Below are 24,065 nucleotides of genomic sequence, written 5' to 3'. Positions count from 1 at the left end.
TCCATTTTACTGTTACTTGCCTTTTCTCACTCATTTCTGTGACCGCCAAACTCATAATCTTGAGTAAGAAAAAAATGCAACACTCACTTAATTTTGCCATTCAAAGGTAAAGACAGACCCCACAGCAGTCAGAATGAATCGTGCCCTCAGGAACTGAAAGAGAGATCTTTGCAGCACAATGCCTTTGACTCTGTGTGTCCACGGTGTACCTTCCCCCGGCACAAACTGGCTTCAAAGAGAAAAAACATGGTGGTTGATGCACATTTTGGAGTAATTGCACCCATTCAGCATCACGTGTGATGGGAGCGTTGCTTGAATGCAGGGACGGCAATTTTACCGGGCATTCGTAGAGGCATTTGTGCGATAAAGCACATCAATGTGGTCATCACAGTGCAGCAAGCTGAGGATGGGAAGACTCCCGAGAAGCAGCCGCGAGCGCTAGCCCTCCTACCGGGACGGAGGCATGTTTGTGGTGTCACACGGAAAGCGCGATAAAACGCAGGAGGGGAGGAGAGTCTTATTTGCACGCTGGCACAGGTGGGAGAAAAACAGCATTCTGAGACGAGAGATGAGTAACTACGCAGGCTTGAGGTTTACAAATGCCCGCCTAAAAAAGTTACAATGAGAAACTTCACACGAAACACGAACAGGATCCCGGGAAGGGAATGTGAACAAATGTGCAGATGTTACGACGATATCCTGTGCCTTAATCTAAATTCTAAACAGTGCTTGCGTAGGGACGGTAAGTATATACATGTAGTTACAGCCACAAAGGAGAGGGAAATCTAGGTATTTGCCAGTTTGGGTCCTCTTCCAGGGAGCTCTCTGACTGATTGCAAGGTACATTAGTTTAACACTGGCTGCTGTGTGGAAAAGGGTTTTTGTTACCCGTAATGAGCTGCTGGCATCTATTCAGCACAATCCTTCCTCATATTTTGGTGTGAAGGACTTGGAATGCAGTCCTTTTTGAAGGGCTTCTGGCACCCATTGCTTCCTCTAGACCGAACTCACACTTCTAAACAGAGTCGGGTCACGTGATTCAAAGGGTTACTAAAAAAAAAAGTAGCTTTGCATGACACTTTCTTCCCTCAAGATGCCTTCATTCTCTCGATTCTGTGCTCTCGGCTGTCACTGTGCTGGGATACGAGGCTTGGAGTGGGGATGGGAACTTGGATTGTGGAGCATTGGCAGCAGTGTGTTGGCGTTTCATTCAATTAAATTGGAGTGTATGGGAACGCTGGGTGTGAGCATCAGCTGCATTGGAAAAAAAACAAAACAAAACAGAACAACATTCTCACAGTGTGAAGAAGTTACTTTGGGCCCCTAGTCTATTCATGGCTGTTACCTAAATTCATCCAGTGCCAGAGAGGCCATCTCCTGATTATATGGGCTCTTCCCACTCTCTTTAGAACAACATTCCTTATTTAAAGGATTTACCACAGGGGGATTAGAACAACAAGGCTGAGACATGACTTATCCTCTTATCTCAGTGGAGAAAGGCAAGAGAGCAAATGGAAGGAACCAGTCTGGGCTTGGTAAATGCAAAGATCTTCTCCCTGCTCTTCCAATGGGTTCATTAGTAGTTTGGAAAATGCAGTCACCCCTTGACAAATTAATGCCATGTTACTTGCATTGTTCTGTGCTGGGGCTCCAGCATAGACTGTAGATCCCTGAGAGAAATTGTGTATTTGACCTTGTTTGACTGTTTTAAATGTAGGAATGATACCTATGAATTAGTAATATGATTTTATATGTTATGTGCTTCATGGCTTATGTTTCCTCACAGGTTGCCCTGAAACTGTAAATGTTTGGGTTTGAAGTGCAAGGCTTGTGTTTCTAAGATCACTTAAATATCTAAACATGAAACAATTCCATTATCTTTTACCCTAATCACATTTAGATCACCACAGCAACTTCTGCCCCTTTACTGGAATTACAGGCAGCAAAACAGGTTTGCCAGGTATTGTGGGAACACTCTTGCCTGTAGAAATGTAAATTTTGTGTATCCATTTGCAACAGGCTACAGACAACAGGGTGGTTAGGCAAGGAAATGTGGACAGTCTTCCAAGCAAGTTGGTTTTGAATGGCTGCCGACCACATCTGCCCCCCCCCCCCCCCCCCCCCCCCATTTAAACATGAAGAAACATGTTAGGCAATGACCCAGTAGCCTTTAGCTGTGGAGCCAATCAAAGAGCATGGAGGTGTGACCTGAGGCACATTTGAGCTTCTGTACAAACTGAACAATGTAGAAGAAATGGCACAATGCTTTGTACATTTAAAAAAGAAGTGAAACAACTAATAACTGTGTAGAAATCAACCAAAGCAACCACAAATTTCCACGTCTTATGCAGCCACTCAAATGCAAACAGGAGCGTATGTTGTTTTAAATTATACAGTTAAACAGATTTCTCTTTGGTTAAAAATAACTTGCACTGCTACTTTCATTATTGCTGTTGTTTGCAGAAGGTGAAGTGTGAACAAATTTGATCTAAACATTTTTATTCACCCTGGACTGTGAAAATAAGACCAAAAACCTGCTTCAGGAAAAAATGTCTTAGTCCTGTGATGAAAGGAAATGAAATGGTAATTAATTACTGAGAATCGCCAGAGGTGGTTCAAAAGTATAGGCTCTGGGCTGTTGAGTAGCAGCCATTGTTTCAGGCCCTGCTCACATCCACCCAAGCACTGAAAAGTCCCATTACACTGAATTGTGTTTTCTACTAGATTTCTTCCTGTTAGATGGGTGAGATGACATCACTTTGTAAGGTGGTACGATAGTTAACTTAACCAAAAGAGAAGTGATCTGATCAAAAGCCAACCAAGATGGGCCATGCACATTGAGTGAGACTGCAGCAGACAATGTCTTTTTCAGAAGCAGATGGCATAACCCAAAAGGAGAATTTATTGAACTCAGTCTGTAGTCACCTTTAAGACATTGCCATTGTCTTCCTGATCTGAGCCTAACATATGCTAAGTTTTCCTTGTACCCATGTCTGCTCACCATCCAATACCCGTGGACATTCCTCCTGTCAGTCTATTTACTACAATTAAAAAAGGGTTTTATGTCATTATTTCCTGTATTTGTACTGAGATGTATCACTCTTCTCATAAATTGCACTAACAGGTTTCAGTAAAGCTGATCTCAAACAGCTCAGAGCCTTCCTGATAAATGAAAGTTGTTATTCTGGTTCCTCAGCAAGTTTACACTGTGGTGGACTTCAGACCTTCAGAGAGAAATCAAGAGCAACAACAACAATTGCGAGTGGATTTCACATGATACCATCACAAAAAAATCACTAACATTGTCTGTGTGCCTGAATTTCCTAAACTTAACACAAACTTTACGTTTGTCACAAGATATTTTTGTTACAATGGTTTCTCTTGCAACAACTACAGCTCTACATAACAGTCATAATAAGATAATTACTGTAATTATTCATATTTCAAAATGTGTTTTTCCTTTGATCACAAACGAGGAGGACTGGCTAGGATGGTAGCTACCCAGCTATTTCACTGGAACACACATGAACCGGAATGCCAAGCCCCAGATCAGATCCCGCTTAGGTCCGCTGAGCAGGAACGTTCCTGCTCGCCCTGCTCTGCGCGCACTCCTGGGCGCGTTCATGTCGAAGTGACGCTCCAGTCTCGCTGCGCGAAGCCATATTGTTATTGCTTGGAAAGTACGGAGCGAAGTCCTGGCTGGGCTGGAAGAATTAGCGAGCTAAGTTTGTGGGAGGGGTGACTGCCACTGAGTTTGGAATTTCACTAGAAGTAGTTGGACACAAGTTAGTTGGAAGTTGCTGGCCAAAGTCCAAGTCCGGTAGGTGTCTATTTTTTTAAATAAGCGATGGCTACATGGACAGTTCTCATATAGCTAGCTAGCCAGGCACCCAGCTAGCCAGCTAACCCACAGTTAGCCTGCTGGCAAGTCAGTAACTAGCTGCACTTGAAAATGCTGCTAAGCTAACTCGTCGAGAGGGAAGACTGGTTAAGTTGGTTTTGCCCAAGAAATCAGTTCAAAAGTATCTGTACCCGACCATAACATAACGTAACAGTGTCAGTTGGGCAAAGAGTATATAGAGGAGCCTGCTAGTTGGGTAACTTAATAGCGAGCCGCATAGCTTGCTAGCTTACTCCTGATATGTTATTAGCCATGAAATCCCATTGATCTGGAGCGGGGGATCGTTGCGGTTTGGCTTGACGCTTGTTCCACTTCAGTGCATGTAGCACACCAGCTAACTGCAGGTCACTGAGTGCTATTTAACACTTAATCAAACGGATAGATAGACTGTCAACAAGTGTGCTGACTGTCCGTCAAAGCCCAAACAAGGAGTGATTTATTCCGAGAGTTTAAAATGTTTCTTTTGGCTTGCGTTAAAGGAGGTGAGCGTTAAAGGTGCTGTTTTCCGAAATGCAAGTCAGCTAGTCTTAGCTAGCGAGCCTGGTCATGTGAGTCGCCCTCCCTGTGCGTTAGCTGTCTGACGGCTCAACGTTACGTCAATATTTTAACTCTTAATGAAAGTCTGAATTCCAAAATAAGTACGTTGTTACCTGGAAAAGTACGTAGCTACAGTTTATAACATCGTGTAGCTAAGAAGCGAAGTGTCTTGTTTTTAGTAAGCTATCAAGCTAGTCGTCGTTAGGCCGAAATTTCTGTAGCTGCGGGGAGCAGCTCTGGTTTCTCACTTGACTAGTTTCAGAGGTCTGATGATTCTGTCTTTCTCTGTGTATATTTTGGGCTAAGCGTGCGATGCATATATTACCCATCTGGTCAGTTAGCTATGTTAACTTCTCTATTTGTATCCTGTTGTCGTACGCTTTTGGTCGCAACAAATATGTCTACGAAGCGCAGTGTACAGTAACAATTTAAACTTGTGACCATACGGAACAGGTTATGTGGACTTGCTGAAGAATCATTTACAGTAACCCACATCTAATCTACACACATACGAGTAAGGAGACATGGTACAGTATAACTGTAACGCACGGTGCCGTAGTCTGCGACTTTATTATGCTCTTTAGACTATATTAGACTTTATTGTACTCTTACCGTACAACTCTCTCAGGATAAGAGTTTCTGTTGTATGACTACCTGTGCTGTAAATGAGTGGGCCATCAACCTGTGCATGCAGCGATATTGTCAGTTTTGTTGAGAAATTAGTGTTTACGTGATATTTTGTCCTAAGGGTGTAACTGGCCCAATGGTAATGCCCCCGTATATCCGCGTTTATGGCCCATGCTGTAGCGTGTGAGAGAAATCTAAACTTCAGAGGAGACTCAAGATGCAGGTGGATTACAGAATAGGGGATGTGGAATTACGTCTGGGTGCCGCAGTGCATGTTAACCCCCAGGCTATGATTCACCTGATCATATACTGTATGTTTACTGAAAGCAGCTATTTCTCTGTTCAGTATCTGCTTTAATTTCGATTTGAAGTGGCATAGAACACATTTTCCTCTCTGACAAACCTTAAATGATGTCATAAGTCAAGTTAATATACCACCTGCCTTGTGCATTTATTCTTAATTACCCATAAATGGCGAGTGGGGTAAGCATGCTTAATTATAGCTGTCAGACACTGTGATCGTCTCTTGTGTACGAGCCCTAATCGCATAGGCTTTGTGTAATCACTCACTGTAGCAGAGGCTGGGATACAGCGTGGAAAATTTTTCCTCTGCTCATTAGACAGAGTCTTTCAGTGACTTTGTATTGCTGCATTTATATGGAACTTCACATTGTGGAATGTGGATTTTGCATCTTTGCAGTAGATCAAGGTCAGTCTTGAGCCTTTTGAGCGTTCTTTGGATATGCTCGTACAGTGTAGTGGTGACAGTAAGACTTACACCAAAAGCCCTAATGGACTGTAGCAAATTGGATTTACAAGGCAGTCATCACGCTAGCCTTTAGAAATGATAATTCTGCGCTTGTCCTTGACCTGCAGTTAAAAAAACGGTTGGTTGTTCTTCGTTTTGTGAATGTGTACCAGCAGGCTGCTGCTAATTGTAATAACTGCTGCCTACCCCCCCACCTTGAAATGAAGACGTGCAGAAAATGCAGAAGTCACTAATAACTTGCTGAGGAGAGAAAGAAAATCCCATGGCTGAGGTTTTCTCTGTCCTTGCTCTGGAGACCCCTGCACTCGCCTGCTTTCACTCCATCTGAGCCCATAATAAGGTTTGCTTGAGCTGTTAATTGAATACCAAGATGGATTAGACATCATCTGAGTGTTGTCTGCCTCGTTACTTTTTCAGAAGAAAAAGCAAAGCTAAACATAATTATATCCTTTGAGGTATAGGGGTGTCCTTAAGTATATAAAATCACATGTGTTCCTTTATTTTTCCTGTAGTTTGTGCGCCTTTTGGAATGCAGTTGAGAATGTAATTGCCTTTGAGAAGTCACCATCCTGTGACGGCAGGGGTTAAAGGGAAGCCGGCAATTTTGTAAACAGAGTAGTGTTCATAAACACCGTTGCGTCTGCTTCTTTGATTCTCTTTATTAGCAAGGCGCTTTTCTTTGTGGGGTGGGGTTGAAGCAACAAATGATCCAGTAATGGATTACAAGTTGCCTGAGTGAGGTCTGTGCAGGGAGGTGCTGTAGTCAAATTGTTGTAATCCAGTACATTTAATCCAATGTGCCTGTGTTTATAAGTGGATATGGATTAAAGGGACTGTGATATTTCCTGCGTTGCAATGATTAGGCTACTCCAGAAAGGAAATCTCCCAGCACATTGTGCAATGTAGGCTTTGCTGTTTGGTGTACAACAGGTTATCTCTCCCATTGAAGTGTCACAGTGTAATTACCAGTGTTGTTTTTTGCAGTAACTATTTTTGGCATAGGTTTTTTCTCCTCTTGTAACCGTTATGAAATTGTATCACTTCTGTATTTTTTCACATCTTTAATTAGTGGGGTTATTGCACCTTGCTGTCTTCAGCCAACAGCCTTCTTACCTCCTGTGTTTTTAGAAAGCACAGGCTCTCTGGATCATTTGTTTTCCTTTACATCTTTTCACTTTATGAAGAGGCCATTTGCCCTTGAGATGATCTTTCATGTGGGTGTTTATTTCCTGGATTATGTTCTTTGGTAAAGAACTTTGCACTTCCTTTGAGGTGAAAGTGTGATTGCGATTGGTGTCTGTTCGCTGCTAGCCTTCATGTCAGCGGAGATCTGGAATTTTTTTGTTTTGTGTGCCTCTGAATGAGAGAAGCAGATGTCTGCTGCGTACATTCCTTTCTGTTACTTTGTCTGATTCCTTTTGGCATAACCAGCTTTGCTCTGCTCAAAGGCAGCCTAGGAAGCCTAGCCCTGTATAGTACTTTGTTGGAGGGATCCCCTGTGCTTAGTAGTTCATCTGTATGTGGCAACATGTAAATGTGTGTGTGCCAATCTACAGGAAAGCTTGTTTGTTATGGTTTTACTGTTGTTGCCGGAGGCCCCCATGGCCGTCTTGGTGTCGATTAGGCAAGACCTTCAGAAGATAATAGTGCTTTAACAAACCTTGTTAGTGCCCCTGCCAAGACCAATAGGGTCGTTATTGGAGGCAGATCAGGGAAGGGTCCATGTAAAATAAGTGTATTGTTTTTTTCTGTAATTTCAGGGTACAATGCTGAAGGATCATTTTACATTATTTATATCTCAAAAGCAAAAAAAGAGAAGAAAACCCACTCAACATATGATTTGCTTAAATACTGGCATTGGGGCAACATATTTTCATTTAATTAATAATGCTAATATCTTGAAATATTTTTAAAAAATCACATTCAAAAAGACTTTAAAAAAAGGCTGGGTAGGCATAAACATTCCCAAAATAACTTTTATCAATAAATAAAAAGCATAGCCTATAACAGGGGTCTCCAACACGTCGCTCGTGAGCTGCCAGTAGCTCGCTGCCAGTAGCTCGCTGCCAGTAGCTCGCTGCCAGTAGCTCGCTACCTGTTTTTGAGTAGCTCGCCAAAAGGTTCAAAGATTATGTACAAAAAAATCCGACAACAAATAAATGACCCCTAGAAACCTCTTCCCATTTCAGTCCAATCAAATCCACAGATGTCCCACCCCCCTCCAACACAAAATGATATCAGCTGTCAGTCAAGTTAGGCTACTGTCAAGTTTGCCAACACGTCGTCACATCAGTTACCCTGTAGGCTAGTAGCTACTGAGGTAGCTACTGAGCTAAATGCATGGAGTTTGGTGGTGTTAGCAAGCCAGTTTATCTTATAAAATAGCCAGATTTATGATGAAAGAAAGTGTCCAGGCCAAAAAAAAACATGCTATTTCCATGAGGAATGGGAACGTGAGTCCGCCCCCCACGAATGTGAAGGACAAGTGTGTGTGCCTCATCTGCGGTACCAGCGTTTCAGTCGGTAAAAGATGCAACGTTCAGCGCCGCTTCAGGGACATTCTAAAACTCTTAACGTGAAAAGGCTTAACGTGGCTTAATGTTCCAAAACAGCGGTCAATGACTACCAAATTTCTCTCTGACATGTCTTGCCATAAACACTTCCACCTGTCAAAAAATCAAAACCAAAATCCTATGAGTATGGATCCCTTTAGACCGGGGTTTGAGGCCGGGTGGGGTGACTGCTCTCACCCTTTGCTACAGTGAGCTTGACACATTAAAATTTGAAACATATGGATACAGAACATACATTTGACATGCTATTGATATGAATTTAAAATGCTTTTGATCCAAAATGTGAGTTTTGGATATTGACATTTGATACATGTATGTACAAAAAGTAGCTTAATTCAGCTGGTTAATGTGAGTGTTTTGATACGTTATGTGAATAAGTGTGATTAATATAAGACGTGAGTAGCTCTCTGCCACGTTCATTTTTTCAAAATAGCTCTCAGATGAAAAAAGGCTGGAGACCCCTGGCCTATATTTTACACACTTACGCATGTTTGGCCTGAGTTTCAGTAGTCTTCACAGGAGAAGAACATCTCAGCTCTTGTGTTGTGCTCAGAATGGGTATTAAGTGCTGTGCTGTTGTGAAGAGACAGTCAGGCCTGCATGTCTCGACCCCACGCACCTGCTTTCAGCTTTATTGAAGGCACAGAGCTCCTTTAAGCTCTGGGTGAGAAAGTATACAGAATGAGAGTGTGCAGTCAGTGAAGCAGAACAGCCCCAGGCAGCTCAATCTGGCTCAGATTCAGTGCGCCCGTCTCGGGCATGAACTGATTGTCGTTCCATTAGCGTTGAGAAATTCTTATTTAGTTTCACATTGCGCATACGCGTTGCTGATGCCTGTTCTCTGTTGCACACTCGGTTTGATTTTAACTGACTGTGAGTGGTGAAGCAATTCACAAGAGTCAGACTATGTCCTGTGTAGAAATTGCAGTGTAGTTGTGCACAAGTGTAATTCTGCAGAGGTTAGTCATCCTTCATTCACTTGCCTATCCACGCGTGCGTAGAACCGGCCCACACTAGAGGGTTTCTGCTCATGACTACACTCTAGTAGGTTCTTCCACCTGTAAAATGTGCTCTCGTAAATTCCTTTGGTAAGAGTGGCATTTCACATATTTTTCCTGTTGCCAGAGTGTACTGTTCTCCTTTCATGCAAGTCTGTTGATGATTATTAATAATAATGTAGGCTAATTAAGCTTTTTGTCAGACTCTTTGTACCAACATTGGTATTACTGAGAATCCAAGAACATACAGACTGATTTAAATGCCTTAGAAAAATGGTGCACATTTCCATGAATTGGGCATTCACATGATAATTTTAATTCAGACCAAAAACAATATTTCAATACTTTGTTCAGTAGCCTGCTGTGCTTTCTGTTTTCAGTGAGCAAAGTCTGATTCAAATACAGGTATTCACAGTAATTTAGGCCAGTGGTTGGTCTGAATGAATATTGATCAAATCAAGCAAATGGGGATAAAATGTTTGGAATAATGTGAACTCCAACTTGTATGTGTGTGGCCTTATAATTGTGAAATAACTGTTTTTTTTTTTCCTTTCTAACAGTAAACTGCTACCTTTACCAAACCACTACTCATATAGTTGTTCCTTTACATCTGTGTTCGGTATGGTTATTATACCCTTCTGTCTTAAGCAATCAGCCTTCCTTCCTACTGTGTTTGGAGAATGCTTCATAGATTAGCAGTGTTCTTCTTTAGGACCTGGCAGGAGGTACAGTGTCAGATCATATTGGCAGTGCTTTTGACACTAGTAGTACATTATCTACTTGCCATCCAGTCTGTGCTAAAGCTAGCTACAGTAATTCAAACCAAATAGTTAATTTCCTGTTTAGCACTGCAGCTTTTATCTGACTCTATCTACTGTGTTTATCTACTCTATCAAAGATAAAAGAGGATGAATCACCATGTAAGGTACACTGGTGTACAAAATGTACAATCATTATAGAAAGAATTGAGGAAAAAACATCTTATTGAATTTCTTGTACTTTAATATACTTGGTATAATGTATGTGTTTTCTGATCTCTGGAGAGGCTGTACTTGCTTCGATCAGCTTTTACTCTTCAATGACAGTATGTGTTAATAGTATTCTTATTATTTATTTTATGTAAAAAACAAAAAGATTAAACTTGGTGCTGGCACCATGACTGGAGTAGCCAATCAAATGTGGTACTTGTTGAATTTGTAAGCATGGTAAGCGAATACTTAACTAACCCTTACATTCATCCTTAGGGTTGGAGGACTGCAGTTTAACATTACATTGTGACTATCTTTACCCATTTCTTATGGGTAAAGATTTCTCACTGTAATTTGGCCCCTTTAAGTTTGGCCATGTAATATATATATTTTTTTTTGTCCGCCGCTGTCGCAGAATGCACTTTATCTCTCGAGACAGAATCTATAAGGTATTATTTCATTCCGTCAGGCTTGTGCTGTGAGCTTTGCTTTCCATGTGTGGGCTCAGTCTGGCATTGCGCAGGTGTGCGTATTACTTCAGAATAAAACCACCTCTGCACAGCCTGAGAATTTTCTGTGTGGCTTCACTCTTTCAGAGGATGCAGATTAATAAACTAACGTGTGGAAGTCTGATGTGCCCTTTTGCCATGCAAATGGGTTCAGTTCAGTGTTTGTCTATTTTATTAATTGTTGAAGGCTTCCTTGTGTAGATGGTTCAGATGTGAGACAAAAAAGCCTCTGCGCACTTTTCTCTGTGATTTTTCTAAACCTTTAGTTGAAGGATCTTCATAAGAGCATCAAATACTTACAAAGGTTGCCTTTTATATAAACAGCCAACACCTGTGTGCAATCAAGCAATCAGAAACTGGCAAACAGCAGTAATTTAAAAAAAAAATGTGATGAACAAGTTAAAGGTTAGTGTCATGAATCGTAAAGCATTTAGTGTCTTGCACTGCAGAAAAGCTCACGATGTGAAATCTTAACAGATTACTAAACCTTATGTTCCTACGTTTCCTGTAATGAGAATGCCTGATTGGTCATTGCCCTGTTTGTCACATGTACGTTCTGGGCCGGCGTGGCAAAAGATGGAAAAAGGTAATGTTTGGCAACTATGTTTGGACTATGGCTCAGCTAATCCTCTCACGAGGGTGAAGAATGAATGTCATCTTTGATTTATTAGGCTGAACTGAAATAATGTGATACTTTCCATGTGCCATGTTTCTGATTTGTGGCAAGGCTAAATCAGGACATCCAGCCATGTCATTTTTCCTTTATAAACTGTTGCTGAAAATAAACATCAGAACTGGTAGAATTCTTCCAAAGAGCATCAAGCTACATATTCTTAGTCTTTATTTTGGGGGTTATTAATAGAATATTAGATATTTTGGGCATTCTGCTTATCTTACGTATGAGGTGAACATTAAGATTCAGACTGATGTAGCTATGATAATGTCTTGGACTCTTTTTGTCCCATGAACCGTGCCTCGTTTAGTTGGGTCTGATGACTTCCAGTTAGTGCCGGTGGGAGAGTCAAAAGTCACTTTCACTGCTGGCGGTAAGCGCACGGTGGAAGCACCGATGGGCTGTGGCAGGAGGCAGTGACACAGTGACAGGGACAGCTGCTCCAAGTGGAGCAGAGTTTAGTGTGGCTGCCCACGTGCTGACTAGATGCGAGCAAGGGACAGGATGGCGAAATGAGTAATGGCAACTGATCCTGTTCCTCTGAGCTGGTGCGAGGGAACTCCACAGCCCGTCAGATCCCCCCACTACTCAGCCCCTGGCCCCCGGGGTGCGGTGTGCGGGCTGTCACTCCAGCCCAGAGCCTGTCTCTGCTACCGCTGTGCTCACTCTTGATCAAAGCAGTTTTGCCGGGCTCCCCTGTTCCGAGTGCTTGCGGCTTTATAAAGTCGGAAGACCTGCCTGATTGCACCCCCCAGGAGCTCTGGGGCCAGTGTAGTGACTCCACTGTACAATGTTTGCACTGGTGCACTTTGTGGAAATGGTCAGTGTGCTGTTTGCTTAGAGGCGGTCTGCCTGCAGGGTGCTGTATGCACTCTCTCGAAGTCTGCCTTCCCCCGTGATTGAGGCTGTGGGCTGTATTAATCTCCATAATCATAGGTTATGATTGTGAAACCTGAGCCTCGCCCACTGTCTCGTGTTTGAGAATCTCATTCCTTGCCTCCACACGTTCATCATCAGTCCTTTGGTCCCACGTGCTGCGTGCTAATGCTACACTGAATGGAGATGCATGCGAGACACCCCAGCATGCCTCTGCTGTGTGAAAGATGCAAACATGGACGCAACCCCCTTTGGTTTCCTTTTAAGCTGACAAAAGATGCGTCTTCTGTCAAGTTAAACTGTTAAGGCAAATTAATGTGGGACACGGTTAAGTGAAGAATCCCGCTTCTCTTTTATTGTGACTGCTCACGCCTCCTTTAAGGCATATCGGCTTTTTATCTGCACATGGCACACTCTCTGCTCGTCAGGCTTATTACTCATCCTAATAACCCAGTTTTCTTCTGCTTAGTTTTAGAATGTGAGTCTTAAATCATGCAGATTCTTGTATTAATATTTACATCTGATATATAGTTTTTGAGTTTTGCTTATTGACACACCAGTACCAGAAAATGCACAGCATCTTGTATGGTTTTCAGTATGATGGCTGATATATAGGCGGTGACTTACAGTAAATGAATATGCCAATTTCCATGCACATGCCTATAAGGTCCTGTTAGTCTCATTTACATGGGTGAGTGTATCACTGCTTCAGCTGAAGTTGTTGTGAACTTGTGTGAGACCTGTCAGGCTGCAGATGTTGATTTCAGTTTCACAACTTGTAATGTGGAAGTACCATTTTTTTTTTTTACACACACACACACACACACACACACACACACACACACACACACACACACACACACACACACACACACACACCCCTGGTAATCCACTTATTACTTCAAATGGCCCCAGGCTTGGCTTGTTGGACAAGCCAGGGTAGTGTGCTAAGCCTGTCAGCACACGGGGTAAAGCATTAGCAAGTAAAACGTTTGTTAGTCCTAAATTAAGAGAGGGAGCAAGAAATGGAAAGAGAAAACAGATAGTTAAAGTCAGTTTATTTTTGTGTGCTTGCATCACCACATCTTTTTAGAACCTGTGCAACAACATACAAAGTGGTTTCTCGTAGATTGTGATCTTGACAGAATGTGATATTTTTTTTCTGTTAATATCTTAAATGCCAAAAGCAAGCGCATATCTCTTCCTGTGAATGTCAGCCCCTGTCTAGGTTAGCGAGCTAGACAGGAAGTTTTATGCATTCAGGTTTGATTTGAATTTAGATTTTTTTAAACTGAAGTCTTCTCAGGCAGTGGGGCTTAGTGCTTTCAGCTACCTTTGTCACTCTCAGTGTAGGTGAGTTTTGTATATCTTGTGGGATGCAAATTTAATGCCGTTTCTGTTATTCCAGTGACTTTGACTTGATTCCTCAATATGTGGGTGGTTGCTACAAATAAACCTGTGGGCACCACTTCACACATCTTGGTTCTTCCGCCGCTCTCTTGCTCTCTGAAGCTGTCGCCACTGACTCAAGTTTTATCTAATCACTTATTTATGCTCTGAGCTGAGACTTTGCTCTGCTTTCACTGCCTTTTCGACCCACTGCACAAGGTTTTGCAGATGGCGAGATACGGGACCGTGTTTATCTGCTTCTGAACGCGAACGTTTTTTCGTTTCACAGAAGCCACCGTTTATTTTTATCCAGTAACTGTTCAGTGATGCTTTGGTGATATCACCGGCTCGTGATTACAGTAGCCAGACAGGTAACTTTACCCAGGTGATACCAGAAAGATTGTGATGTCACCCAGGCCTGATCAAGTGTGATTGGCTGAAATGATGTCATTCGTGGCTTCAGTGGAATGAGTATAGCTGGGTGTCAGACTTATGTAACTTGTACTTATTTATGTCTTTATCTCACAGCTATGCTTATCCATTCATGGCTTTTTTTGCTTTCTTGTATCCTTAAGATGTATAGCTGCATGTTTTTAAAAAGTGCAGCTGTGTTTTCTTCAACAGAAGTTAATATGCAAAGGTCCTGATTTTCTTTGCTAGTAAGAGAAGAGTTAGTTTCATCTGATTTTTTTAAAAAGACTAGATGTCTTTCCAAGACAACAAAGACAACAGTATCTTCACATTAAAGAGAATTTTGTGTATAGAGATCATTGGGGGGTGGGGTGGCCAGAATTCATCATAACTTTTGAGAAAACTAAAGTTGCCATGCAAAAATATTTTTACTGTGTAATGGAAGGTGTCTTGAGTCCAGACTTGCAGCTGTGTAAATAATGTTTGTGCTTACAAATTAAAGTGGCTTCATATTAATTAGAGTAAAAGTGATTTGTGATTTTAATCAAAACTTTTGCAACTGATGTTCACAAACTTGTTTATAGCAATCGGGTGACACAATCAGTTATGTCATTGAAGAAGTTCTGATACTGTTGGCACTTCCTTCTGTTGGCGCCGAGGGCACTTCCATCCTATGAAATACCAGCAGGCTACCCTGCACACTTGTAACATCTCCTGTTGTCATCTAGTTATGCCTTGCAACATTGTGTGAAGCCCATAGCCGGCTCACCCACACATCGGTTTCGTGCCTCACCAGAGGCTTTGCAATAACCGACAATCTGGGAGAGCGGTTGGTATTTTTAGGCGCCTCGTATTACAGTCTCAGCTTAATGTCCATTTGCATGTGGGCTCGTTTACTGTTCTAAGGGCTGAGGGCTTGAACGATTCTTTTCAAAAATGGGCCGTTGAAGCATGCATTTCTAGAGTGTTTGAAAGGAAAAAAAGAGCTGATGTTTTTTAGATGGCACTGGCAAACAGATTGTCCTGCAGCCTCATTCTGCTGCTGTTTGAGAGTGGCTAGACAGATGATGAACCCGGAGGACGAGGACGAGGACATAGTCATTAATTAACCATAAGTGTAGCCCGAGCTGCCTGTGCGCTCTTTAGACAGCCAGCAGTCAGAGGCCAGCCAGTGTGTCTGCAAGGCTGAGCTTTTGCTTGCCTCCCTACTAGGGCTGGGCCATATAGCTGTCGCGATATACTGTATATCGAATAGCTATTTTTAGTGCAATAACGGCGATCCCCGGTATGTGGGGATCCAGTTTTCTGAGGTCATGTGAAATGCTTCCGGCTATAAACACATGGCTACAAAGATAAAGAGCGAAAACATATGCTATGTGTTTTTCAAAGCTCATAGGTAAGTTAACCAGCGTATAGATACAAGCAGTGGCGGCTGGTGAGCTGGAAACAGGGGAAGCGGAAACACTACCTTTAAATCAATCATTACTTTCAGGTTGTTCCCCTTTATCTTCCTTGATTAACAATAAAACAATGAATTCACAGAATAATCAACACCAATCGCGTAATTAGAATAAATGATTATGCTTCAGAAACAGCGCAGATTGTCTGAAATTTTTGTTGAAAGTTACAGCATGAGATTGTTTAATTAACAAGGATGGCAGTTTGAACAATTAAGTGGCAAGTAATCCCAAAGCTTTCTCTTTAATGTTTATAGCTTTCTTGTGTTACAAAATTCAAATTACAAAACAGAGCTAAATTTAGTTAAATTGATTTAAATTACTGAGAATAAACTCTTAGGTTAGGTTGAGTGCAATGAACAATAACGTTTGGAACACAGACCTCACAAAAGCTGTGATGTGTCTTGAGCATTTAATGTAATTTAAATCGATAAATGCCATCCTTGTTAATTAAACAATCTCACACTGTAGCTTTCGCAAGCGCACAAACCACAGACAATCTGCGCTGTTTCGCGAGTGTAATCGTTTACTCTATTTACACGATTGGTGTCAATTATTCTGTGAATTGTTTGTTTTCTTGTTAATCAAGAAGGATGAAGGGGAACAGGTTGAAAGTAAAGTTTCCCCTGTTTCCAGCCCACCAGCCGCCACTGGATACACGTGATATTTTTCTGCTCCTGAAGCATTTCACTGAACTCTGGAGGTGTGCTCCCGCATCAGCTATGACTAAAGGGGAAAAAAAAAAAAAACACGGAAGAAACCTAACGCCACATAACGCCACTTTTCTGTTATGGTAAAAGCTGGAAGCCATAACAATGTCAGTAGCAGTGTGTGTTTGAGCTAGTTTCACATGGCTGTTTTCACAATGGCATGTAGATTGGCAGTCCGGTCAGGATTACTGTAGAGTTCCCTGGAGGTGCATTGATGAAGGTGTGGGATGTGAGGCCGGCCACTAGCACATTAAGACTGGCCTGATATCAGATGGGTGGCGTAACCCGATCCCACCCTGCAGGTAGCAGCCTGCTAAGCGTCACCCTGTGAGCAGCACCTGTGGCCCTGACACAGCGAGCATCATCTGCTCAGCACCAGGCCCATTTTGTCTGACAGCAACACCTGTCAGCCTGAACCCCCCCCCGAATGCATCAGAAAGCATTGTTCCAAAAAAGAGTCAGCCTCTCTGCTTTTGTTTGCTCAAGTGTGGCACATGGCGCATTCGGGGGTGTCAACTTTCCCACCACATGTGGCCGTGGAGGAGTGGAGGAGTGGAGGAGTGGAGGAGTGGAGGAGTGGAGGAGTGGAGGGGGGGCTACCTACTGGGGTCTGGCTCTTGGCATGACCTGAAAGGTCGCCAGCTGTCTCAAGCCGCAGCCTGCGTTGGAGACAGCGCCGCTGTGCAGTCCCTTTGGTGGTGGAGGAAGCGGAGGAAGCGGGTGTTCCTCTGGCCTGGCCGGGACCGCGAGGCCAGCGCGTGCCTGAGAGAGCGCCACTCTGTGTGTCCCCGGCCAACACCCATCTGGGATTCCAGTGCGCTGAGCCGGCGCCAAGTCCGCCTCGTCTCTGGGGCGACCGAGACCGCAGCGACTCGCGATGACTCGCGGGAACGTGGGAACGGGGGCGCCCCCTGTCTTTCCGGGAGCAGCCCCTGCGCCCTTTGCCGCCCCGCACAGCGTCTCCTTCAGCCCGCGGGCGCGCGGGACCCCGCCCCCCCCCCCCCCCCCTCCCCGGCGCCCCTGCGCTACGACCCTGCTTCTTCATGCGGGAGGAATCGCTGCCGGTTATGGAAGGAGCTTGTCACGCCGCCACGCCAAGTGTGAACACACCTTGCAGAGTGTGATTCATCAGGGAAAATCTGAGAGCAGCTCTGTGGCAGAGGGGACGCTCGGTGTGAAAGCTGCAGCCCCTCTGCCCTCTGCAGCCGTCGCCGGTGCTTACACGCGGCCTCTCGCGTGCCAGACTGCACCTCTCAGGGCAAGAGCTTTAAACGGCATAGTCCTCTGATGGAGTGCGTAGAGAAATTATTACTTTAAAATGCAGGCAAACACCTCTTACCGTCTGATTGCGTCCCCCTCTCCCCACAAATTCTGGTGCACCTGTGTTAGAAGGCGGCGGCAATTACAAACGCATTTTCCCAACCTCCCTTCGTTAACTTCACTCAATTATGAAACATTCAGCTGCTAATTATGAAATTAAACTTGAGCTCCTGTAGGAGAACCTTGTGGCAGTGAAAAAGGATCCACAGCAGGAAGGGAAGCAAGCCTTCACAGCCAGTTAACATAAAAGACAGCACTGGAGGCTTTTTCCTCCTCAGCTTTCTGTCACTAAATGTTTCCCCAAGAGCACATGGTGGATGGAACTTGGATCAAACGAATCGGTCATGGAACATTCGAGGCATGCTCTCCCCTCGCCTTCATTATGTTTACCCCCCTCCCCCCGGTAAAGATGTGTGCTTTCAGAAAAAAAATCATTATTTTCATTACTCGAGCCTTGCTATCGAGATTGTAGGTCTTATTTGTACAGCAGTGGTAAATGATTGTTTGAAAGCACGACTCATATTGCGCATGTAGCGGTTGTATGGTTCTCGGAAATCCACTTGTTGCAGCATGGTTTTAGACTCTCTGAGGACTTAGTTGAAATGTGAGCCAGGATGTTTCCTGGAAACTATTAATCTGTGATTATGTCACTCTGCCTGTGAGCACACTCTGGACTATGTGCTTAAACAAAAAAGTGTCATCAGTGTCCTTAGGCACCTGTTTAGAGCATAGCTGGTTTGATTATAAGAGCAGGGTACAGGAGAGGACAGCCTGAGAATCAGCCAGAATCAGCCTGGCTGTGAGGTTCTGATAGCAGTCATACTAACTGTTAAAGTGTCTTGAGAATGCACATTCTACATCATATTGGTACAGTGTGGTAAATAATCATGGAATGGGGGAGGGAGCAGGTAGATGTGACAGCTATTTTTGGGGGGGAACATACTGAAATGGGTTAGCGTGCACCTCTGTGTTTTATTGAAAAAGGTTCTGCCACTTCACTGCAGAATTCTGTGTTTGTTGAAATGACCTTTCTGGATTTTGTCTGGTGGTTCCTGCTGGTTCACTGCAGAATTCTGCCTTTGGTCAGAAGGACCTCTGCATTTCGTTTGGATTGTCCCGCTGGTTCAGTGTACAGTTCTAGCAGCAAAGCAGATGATGGAGAAGGCAGTGGAAAACAGCAGCAGTAGCTGGTCTCTCCACACTTTCTAGAGGGAAGGGTCAGACTTAATGACACATCTCCCGCTCTCTGAAATGGTGACTAACATGGGTTTGGTGAGAGGCTCAAAGTGCTGAGGCTTCTCAGAAAAAGGACAGAGCAGTAATATGCTCGGCAGAAACACTCTAATGAAGGTTTATAGCTGGTGTTCACTCTGTAAACAGGGCCCTGCCTTGAAGCATTTCTGTCCCTTAGTCAGGTAGTCTCTTTCCAGAAGTGACACACCTTTTTTCGGATAACTATCCCACCCACAAACAAGCTGATACAGGACTGGAGCTGTTACTTTTCCCTTAAAACTGATTCAGCATGTTTGCATAATCAGATGAAACTCAGAAGGTGCTTGGATTTAGGTACCCACCCTTTAGAAATCTGCTTTGTAAGGTACGCTGACATGTTATTTGGTGCGTACGTCTAACCTCTTCCTCAAAGATGTTCAAGCGCTCCCCCTCCTCACTGTGAAAGTCTTATTAATGCAAAGCTGAAGTGGTAACTGTGAGGGGAATTACTGATAACTCAGAGAGTGCCTCGCTGAGGTGCCCTTTGCCTCGACTGACAGAGTGTTGCTGCGATGCTTCACTTCGACAGAGTGGGTGATATGTTACCTTGTGGTCTGCCTCTGATCCAGGCGTTGTGGGTGTGCGGCTTATTAGTGACGGTTAATGTCGGCACAAACATCTGCAGTCTTAACTTGCTACAGAAGGCCGCAGCTGTGTGTTCTTTTTGTAAGTCTGCGCCTATTAATTTATTTGTTCCAGGGTATTTTTTGAAATCTCTTATCAATATGCACTAGTTTGCTTGATTTAATGTTGCATCATTCTTGCTTGAAGAGTCTTTCCCCTGTTCCCTTTCCTCTTTCTCTCTGTCTCTCTCTCTGTCTCTCTCTCTGTCTCTCTGTCTCTCTTTCTCTCTCTCTCTCTGTCTCTCTCTCTCTCTCTCTCTCTCTGTCTCTCTCTCTCTCTCTCTCTCTCTCTCTCTCTCTCTGGCTGGACTGATGGGATCTGACATCAGGGGACAGAGTCGGCAGGTCGTTGTGGCTGGCACACTTCATTGGAGATTCATTGGCAATATCTCACTTGTTTGACCTCTTTCCAGACACCTCCAATGTGTTAAAATGGGTCAGGTCTCCTGTGTCCCTCTGTATCTATATTTTCTGTTAAGTGAATCCTTTGCTGGTTGATGGCAAGATTTCATATATATTTCTAAGTTTGTTCTCCAGCTTCACAGCAGAGCCCGTGCTGAAGCCTGAATATAGCTCCTCAGTTAGCCTAATTAAAATAATTACTGCCTCCAGAGCGGATGGGGGGAATTTTGTGACGACATCCCCTCTCCAGGATGAGAGATTTCCAAACATCAGCAATCAGTTAATGACTAGACTGGCGCACACAAGTCTCTGTACTTTCAGACACCGCAAGATACCAGGGAAAAGGAGGACACTAAGAGTGGGCTGCGTAAATGTCAAGATCCGTCCACGTGGGCGCTTTGCTTTCTTTTCTTTGCTCTTGTTTTTTTGCTGCCGGCTGCCACTGTTCCCAGCCAGCCTTTTTTTTTTTTTTTTACAAGCTTTGATTAGGATGCCTCTAGACAGCGTAGTCATGAGAGGCGCCAGTCTGAATTCAGAATACCGGTCACAGGTATAAAGCGGCGTTACATTACATTACATTATAGGCATTTAGCAGACGCTTTTATCCAGAGTGACTTACATCAGTTACAGTTTTTTTTTTTTTACAATATTATCCATTTATGCAGCTGGATATTTTACTGAGGCAATTGTGGGTTACGTACCTTGCCCAAGGGTACAGTAGCAATCGAACTGAACGTGGGAGTCAAACTAGTGACATTTTGGTTACGAGTCCTACTCCTTAACCACGATGCTACGCTGCTGCCCCTGCGTTAGAGCAGCTCTGGCTTTTACCAAGGTTTTGCCAAGCTTTCATGCAGGCATTAAAACCGCCGCTGTGCTCTCTTGGCCTCTGCGGGCTCTCCTCTGAGGAAGCAGTGAGGTTTGTGCTGTAACCTTGCGCAGGCGAGAAGCGCGTGTCTGAAAGCGAAAGGCACGCCGAGCCTCGATGAGCTGCAGCTGAGAGGAGGTCTAATGGAGACGGATATGTCTTGCTTTGCCAACACAACGGTTACCAGTGACGGGGGTGGGGGTGGAGGGGGGCTGCTCAGACTCTGCAGCCTGAAAGCGCACGCTGAGGCCGGCGATGCTGTCCGCCGCCGCGGGGGCCCCCGGCGTGTGTCTGTGGAGCGGTCAGAGGGGAAATGGCTCTGCGCTCGCAGCGAAAGGAGGAAACATGCGCCTCAAATTATATTCAAGTGCACTCACTCAAGTGGGCTCGCATGCCTGCAGGTCGCTGCTGACACTGTGTGTGTGTGTGTGTGTGTGTGTGTGTGTGTGTGTGTGTGTGTGTGTACACGTATACATGTATATATTATATATATTTTTACATTTCACAGTGGAGAACATACAGTGGATGGGTCCATGTTGGGTTAACTGACAGTGACAGGCTGTTTTAGGAATCAAACACTTTTCACCAGGTATCGAGTCAGAGCGGAGGTCTCGGTTCAGGGGAAATGGGTTTTGCATTGTAGTGAAAGGTGGCCCCTAGCTATAGCTGTAGCAACTACACTGAGCAGACGCCCCAAGGGCGCTTTTGAACAGTGAATACTATGCGATGTGATGTAGGCCTACTGCTCCGGGGGGGAGCTGCCTCGTTTCCCCCTCCAGTAGCTGTGGTTATCCATTGGTAGAGCGTAGTGTACAAGGCCACCAACTGCTTTTCAAAAGCATCATATGTGGGCCTGTTTTGTTTACAAGGACAACTAAAATAAAAATGTAGCCTGTGAGGAGGAAAAACTACCTGGAAAAGTTTGTTACATAACCTTGTTTAAGAGCTTTATCGACTGTGCATTGCAAAATTATTTCTGCCTAAAAATGAGAGAGCCAGCTGAGATGGAGGCAAACTACTGTACCCTCTCTGGACAAAAAGACATACTTTATTAGTCTGTTTGGCTTTGAGATTGTGTGATTGTGTTAGTGTTCAATTCTGCTGGCTTTCTAACTTTGAGTATACTACCTGCCGCTATCAGCACCCCATTCACTTTGTACAGAAAGATTTTTCCCCTTGTAGTACTTCTGCCTGAATCAACTGAAATCTGCAACAAATGACAAATGGAATGGTATATCAATAAGCCAATGTAAATGGCATATTTCAGCAAAACAAATAAACAAGGCAGCCCTAACCAGACTGTTCAAACTGCAAGTATTTACAGTTGCTGTGTCTGAAAGCGAGTTGTGCTGTGTAGATCAATACTTCTCAGTGAGTTTTGTAGGCCTCCTTTTAACATTGACAACATGTTAGGGAATTGTGTTTGGTGGTGATGGTAGCTGCAGTGATGATGTAAGGGTGAGTGATTGCAAACAGTAAACCCAGGAAATGCATAGCACCCCCCCCCACAAGTCTTGTTTCCATTTGCATGTATTTGGTTGTTTAAAATGAAGCTCTTTTTGTTTTTCATGGGCTCACATGTTCAGTAGTAGAGATTCATCAAGGAGGGTTATTTGTATTTATGTATGTTAAAAGTCTCAGGCCAAAAGCCAGTGAGAGAATTACGCTTTACATTTCAGACAGACAGACAGGCCTGCTGTCTGTGCTCCAGCACAGAGCACAGAGATTGACCTTTGGCTTCCCCCCTCCCCCTCTGCCCTCAGGTGACGGTGAAAGATGGTGGACCGCTTGGCTAACAGCGAGGCCAACTCCAAGCGCATAGCGGTGGTGGAGGGCTGCTTCGGCACGGCGGGCCAGCCGCTGGCCATCCCCGGCCGCGTGCTCATCGGCGAGGGCATCCTCACCAAGCTGTGCCGCAAGAAGCCCAAGGCGCGGCAGTTCTTCCTCTTCAACGACATCCTGGTGTACGGCAACATCGTCATCCAGAAGAAGAAGTACAACAAGCAGCACATCATCCCGCTGGAGAGCGTCACCATCGACACGGTGGAGGACGAGGGCGACCTGCGCAACGGCTGGCTCATCAAGACGCCCACCAAGTCCTTCGCCGTCTACGCCGCCACGGCCACCGAGAAGTCCGAGTGGATGAGCCACATCAACAAGTGCGTGTCGGACCTGCTGGAGAAGAGCGGCAAGTCGCCCAGCAGCGAGCACGCCGCCGTCTGGGTGCCCGACTCGGAGGCCACCGTCTGCATGCGCTGCCAGAAGATCAAGTTCACGCCCGTCAGCCGCCGGCACCACTGCCGCAAGTGCGGCTTCGTGGTGTGCGGGCCCTGCTCGGAGAAGAAGTTCCTGCTGCCCAGCCAGTCGTCCAAGCCGGTGCGCGTCTGCGAGTTCTGCTACGAGCAGCTCTCCGCCGGGACGCTGGGCGGGGGCCTGGCGGTGCGCTCGGACTCCTACAGCCGCTCCCCGTCCAAGTTCCCCAGCAACAACGTGTCGGACGACGAGGACGAGGACGACAGCAGTGACTGAGGGGTGTCCCATCCTCCGTTCCCCCTCCCCCCCCCCCGTTAGGAATATTAATATAGGAGTGTTTCCTCGTGGGTTTTTTTTGTTTTTGGCTAGCAGGGCTTGAAATTGGCAAAGGGTTCAAAGGGTCCGAGTGGGATCGTACCTTCCTTGAAGACAGCCTCAGAGTGAAACCTTACATTACAAACCTACCTGAATCTGCATATGGTGGAGTTTCTGAGGCATCCTCTCATGCCCAACTGGGAATCGTAACGCGTCAGAGTGATGCCCAGCAGAAAAGCAAACGCTATTTCCCAGACCGCCCTGCTCTTAAAGTCAGCGCGCTTCCTAGCTTCCCTCTCAGGGCTGTCCCACAACTCCGCCTCACTACAGCTGCACAAAAAGCAACAGGCGCTGCCTCTGCTGATTTCAAGCTCTGAAGAGGGCTGCTCTTATAGTGGAGATTTTTTTTTTTTGTTTTAACTCGATTGTTTTGAACTTAATTCTCTTATTTTCCTAGCCATATATTTTTCTACCAATGAACCTTAAGTAAAGCTTGTGCCTGCCTCGATGCTGATACTTCTGCAGGGATATGATCACTGGCATCGGTTTACCCAGACGGGACATTTTTTCTACTGTAAAGCTTTCAGGTGAGCTTAGGTGCGTTTGTCTCTCTG

At 44.6% G+C, this 24,065-nt stretch overlaps 1 protein-coding gene across 1 annotated transcript; it reads left to right on the top strand.

Annotated features, from left to right (window-relative positions):
• Nucleotides 1-3,683: 3,683 nt before the first annotated feature.
• plekhf2 (pleckstrin homology domain containing, family F (with FYVE domain) member 2) lies at nucleotides 3,684-23,500 on the top strand. Its single transcript, XM_036537884.1, has 2 exons — nucleotides 3,684-3,820; nucleotides 22,647-23,500. The coding sequence occupies exon 2, from the start codon at nucleotides 22,660-22,662 to the stop codon at nucleotides 23,410-23,412; it is 753 nt and encodes a 250-aa protein (XP_036393777.1). The 5' UTR covers nucleotides 3,684-3,820; nucleotides 22,647-22,659; the 3' UTR covers nucleotides 23,413-23,500.
• Nucleotides 23,501-24,065: the final 565 nt, after the last annotated feature.

The sequence above is a fragment of the Megalops cyprinoides genome, chromosome 10, assembly GCF_013368585.1.
Source record: "Megalops cyprinoides isolate fMegCyp1 chromosome 10, fMegCyp1.pri, whole genome shotgun sequence".
Taxonomy (NCBI): Eukaryota; Metazoa; Chordata; class Actinopteri; order Elopiformes; family Megalopidae; genus Megalops; species Megalops cyprinoides.
Note: the sequence above shows the minus strand (reverse complement) of the source record. Positions and strands in the feature narration are given on the sequence as shown.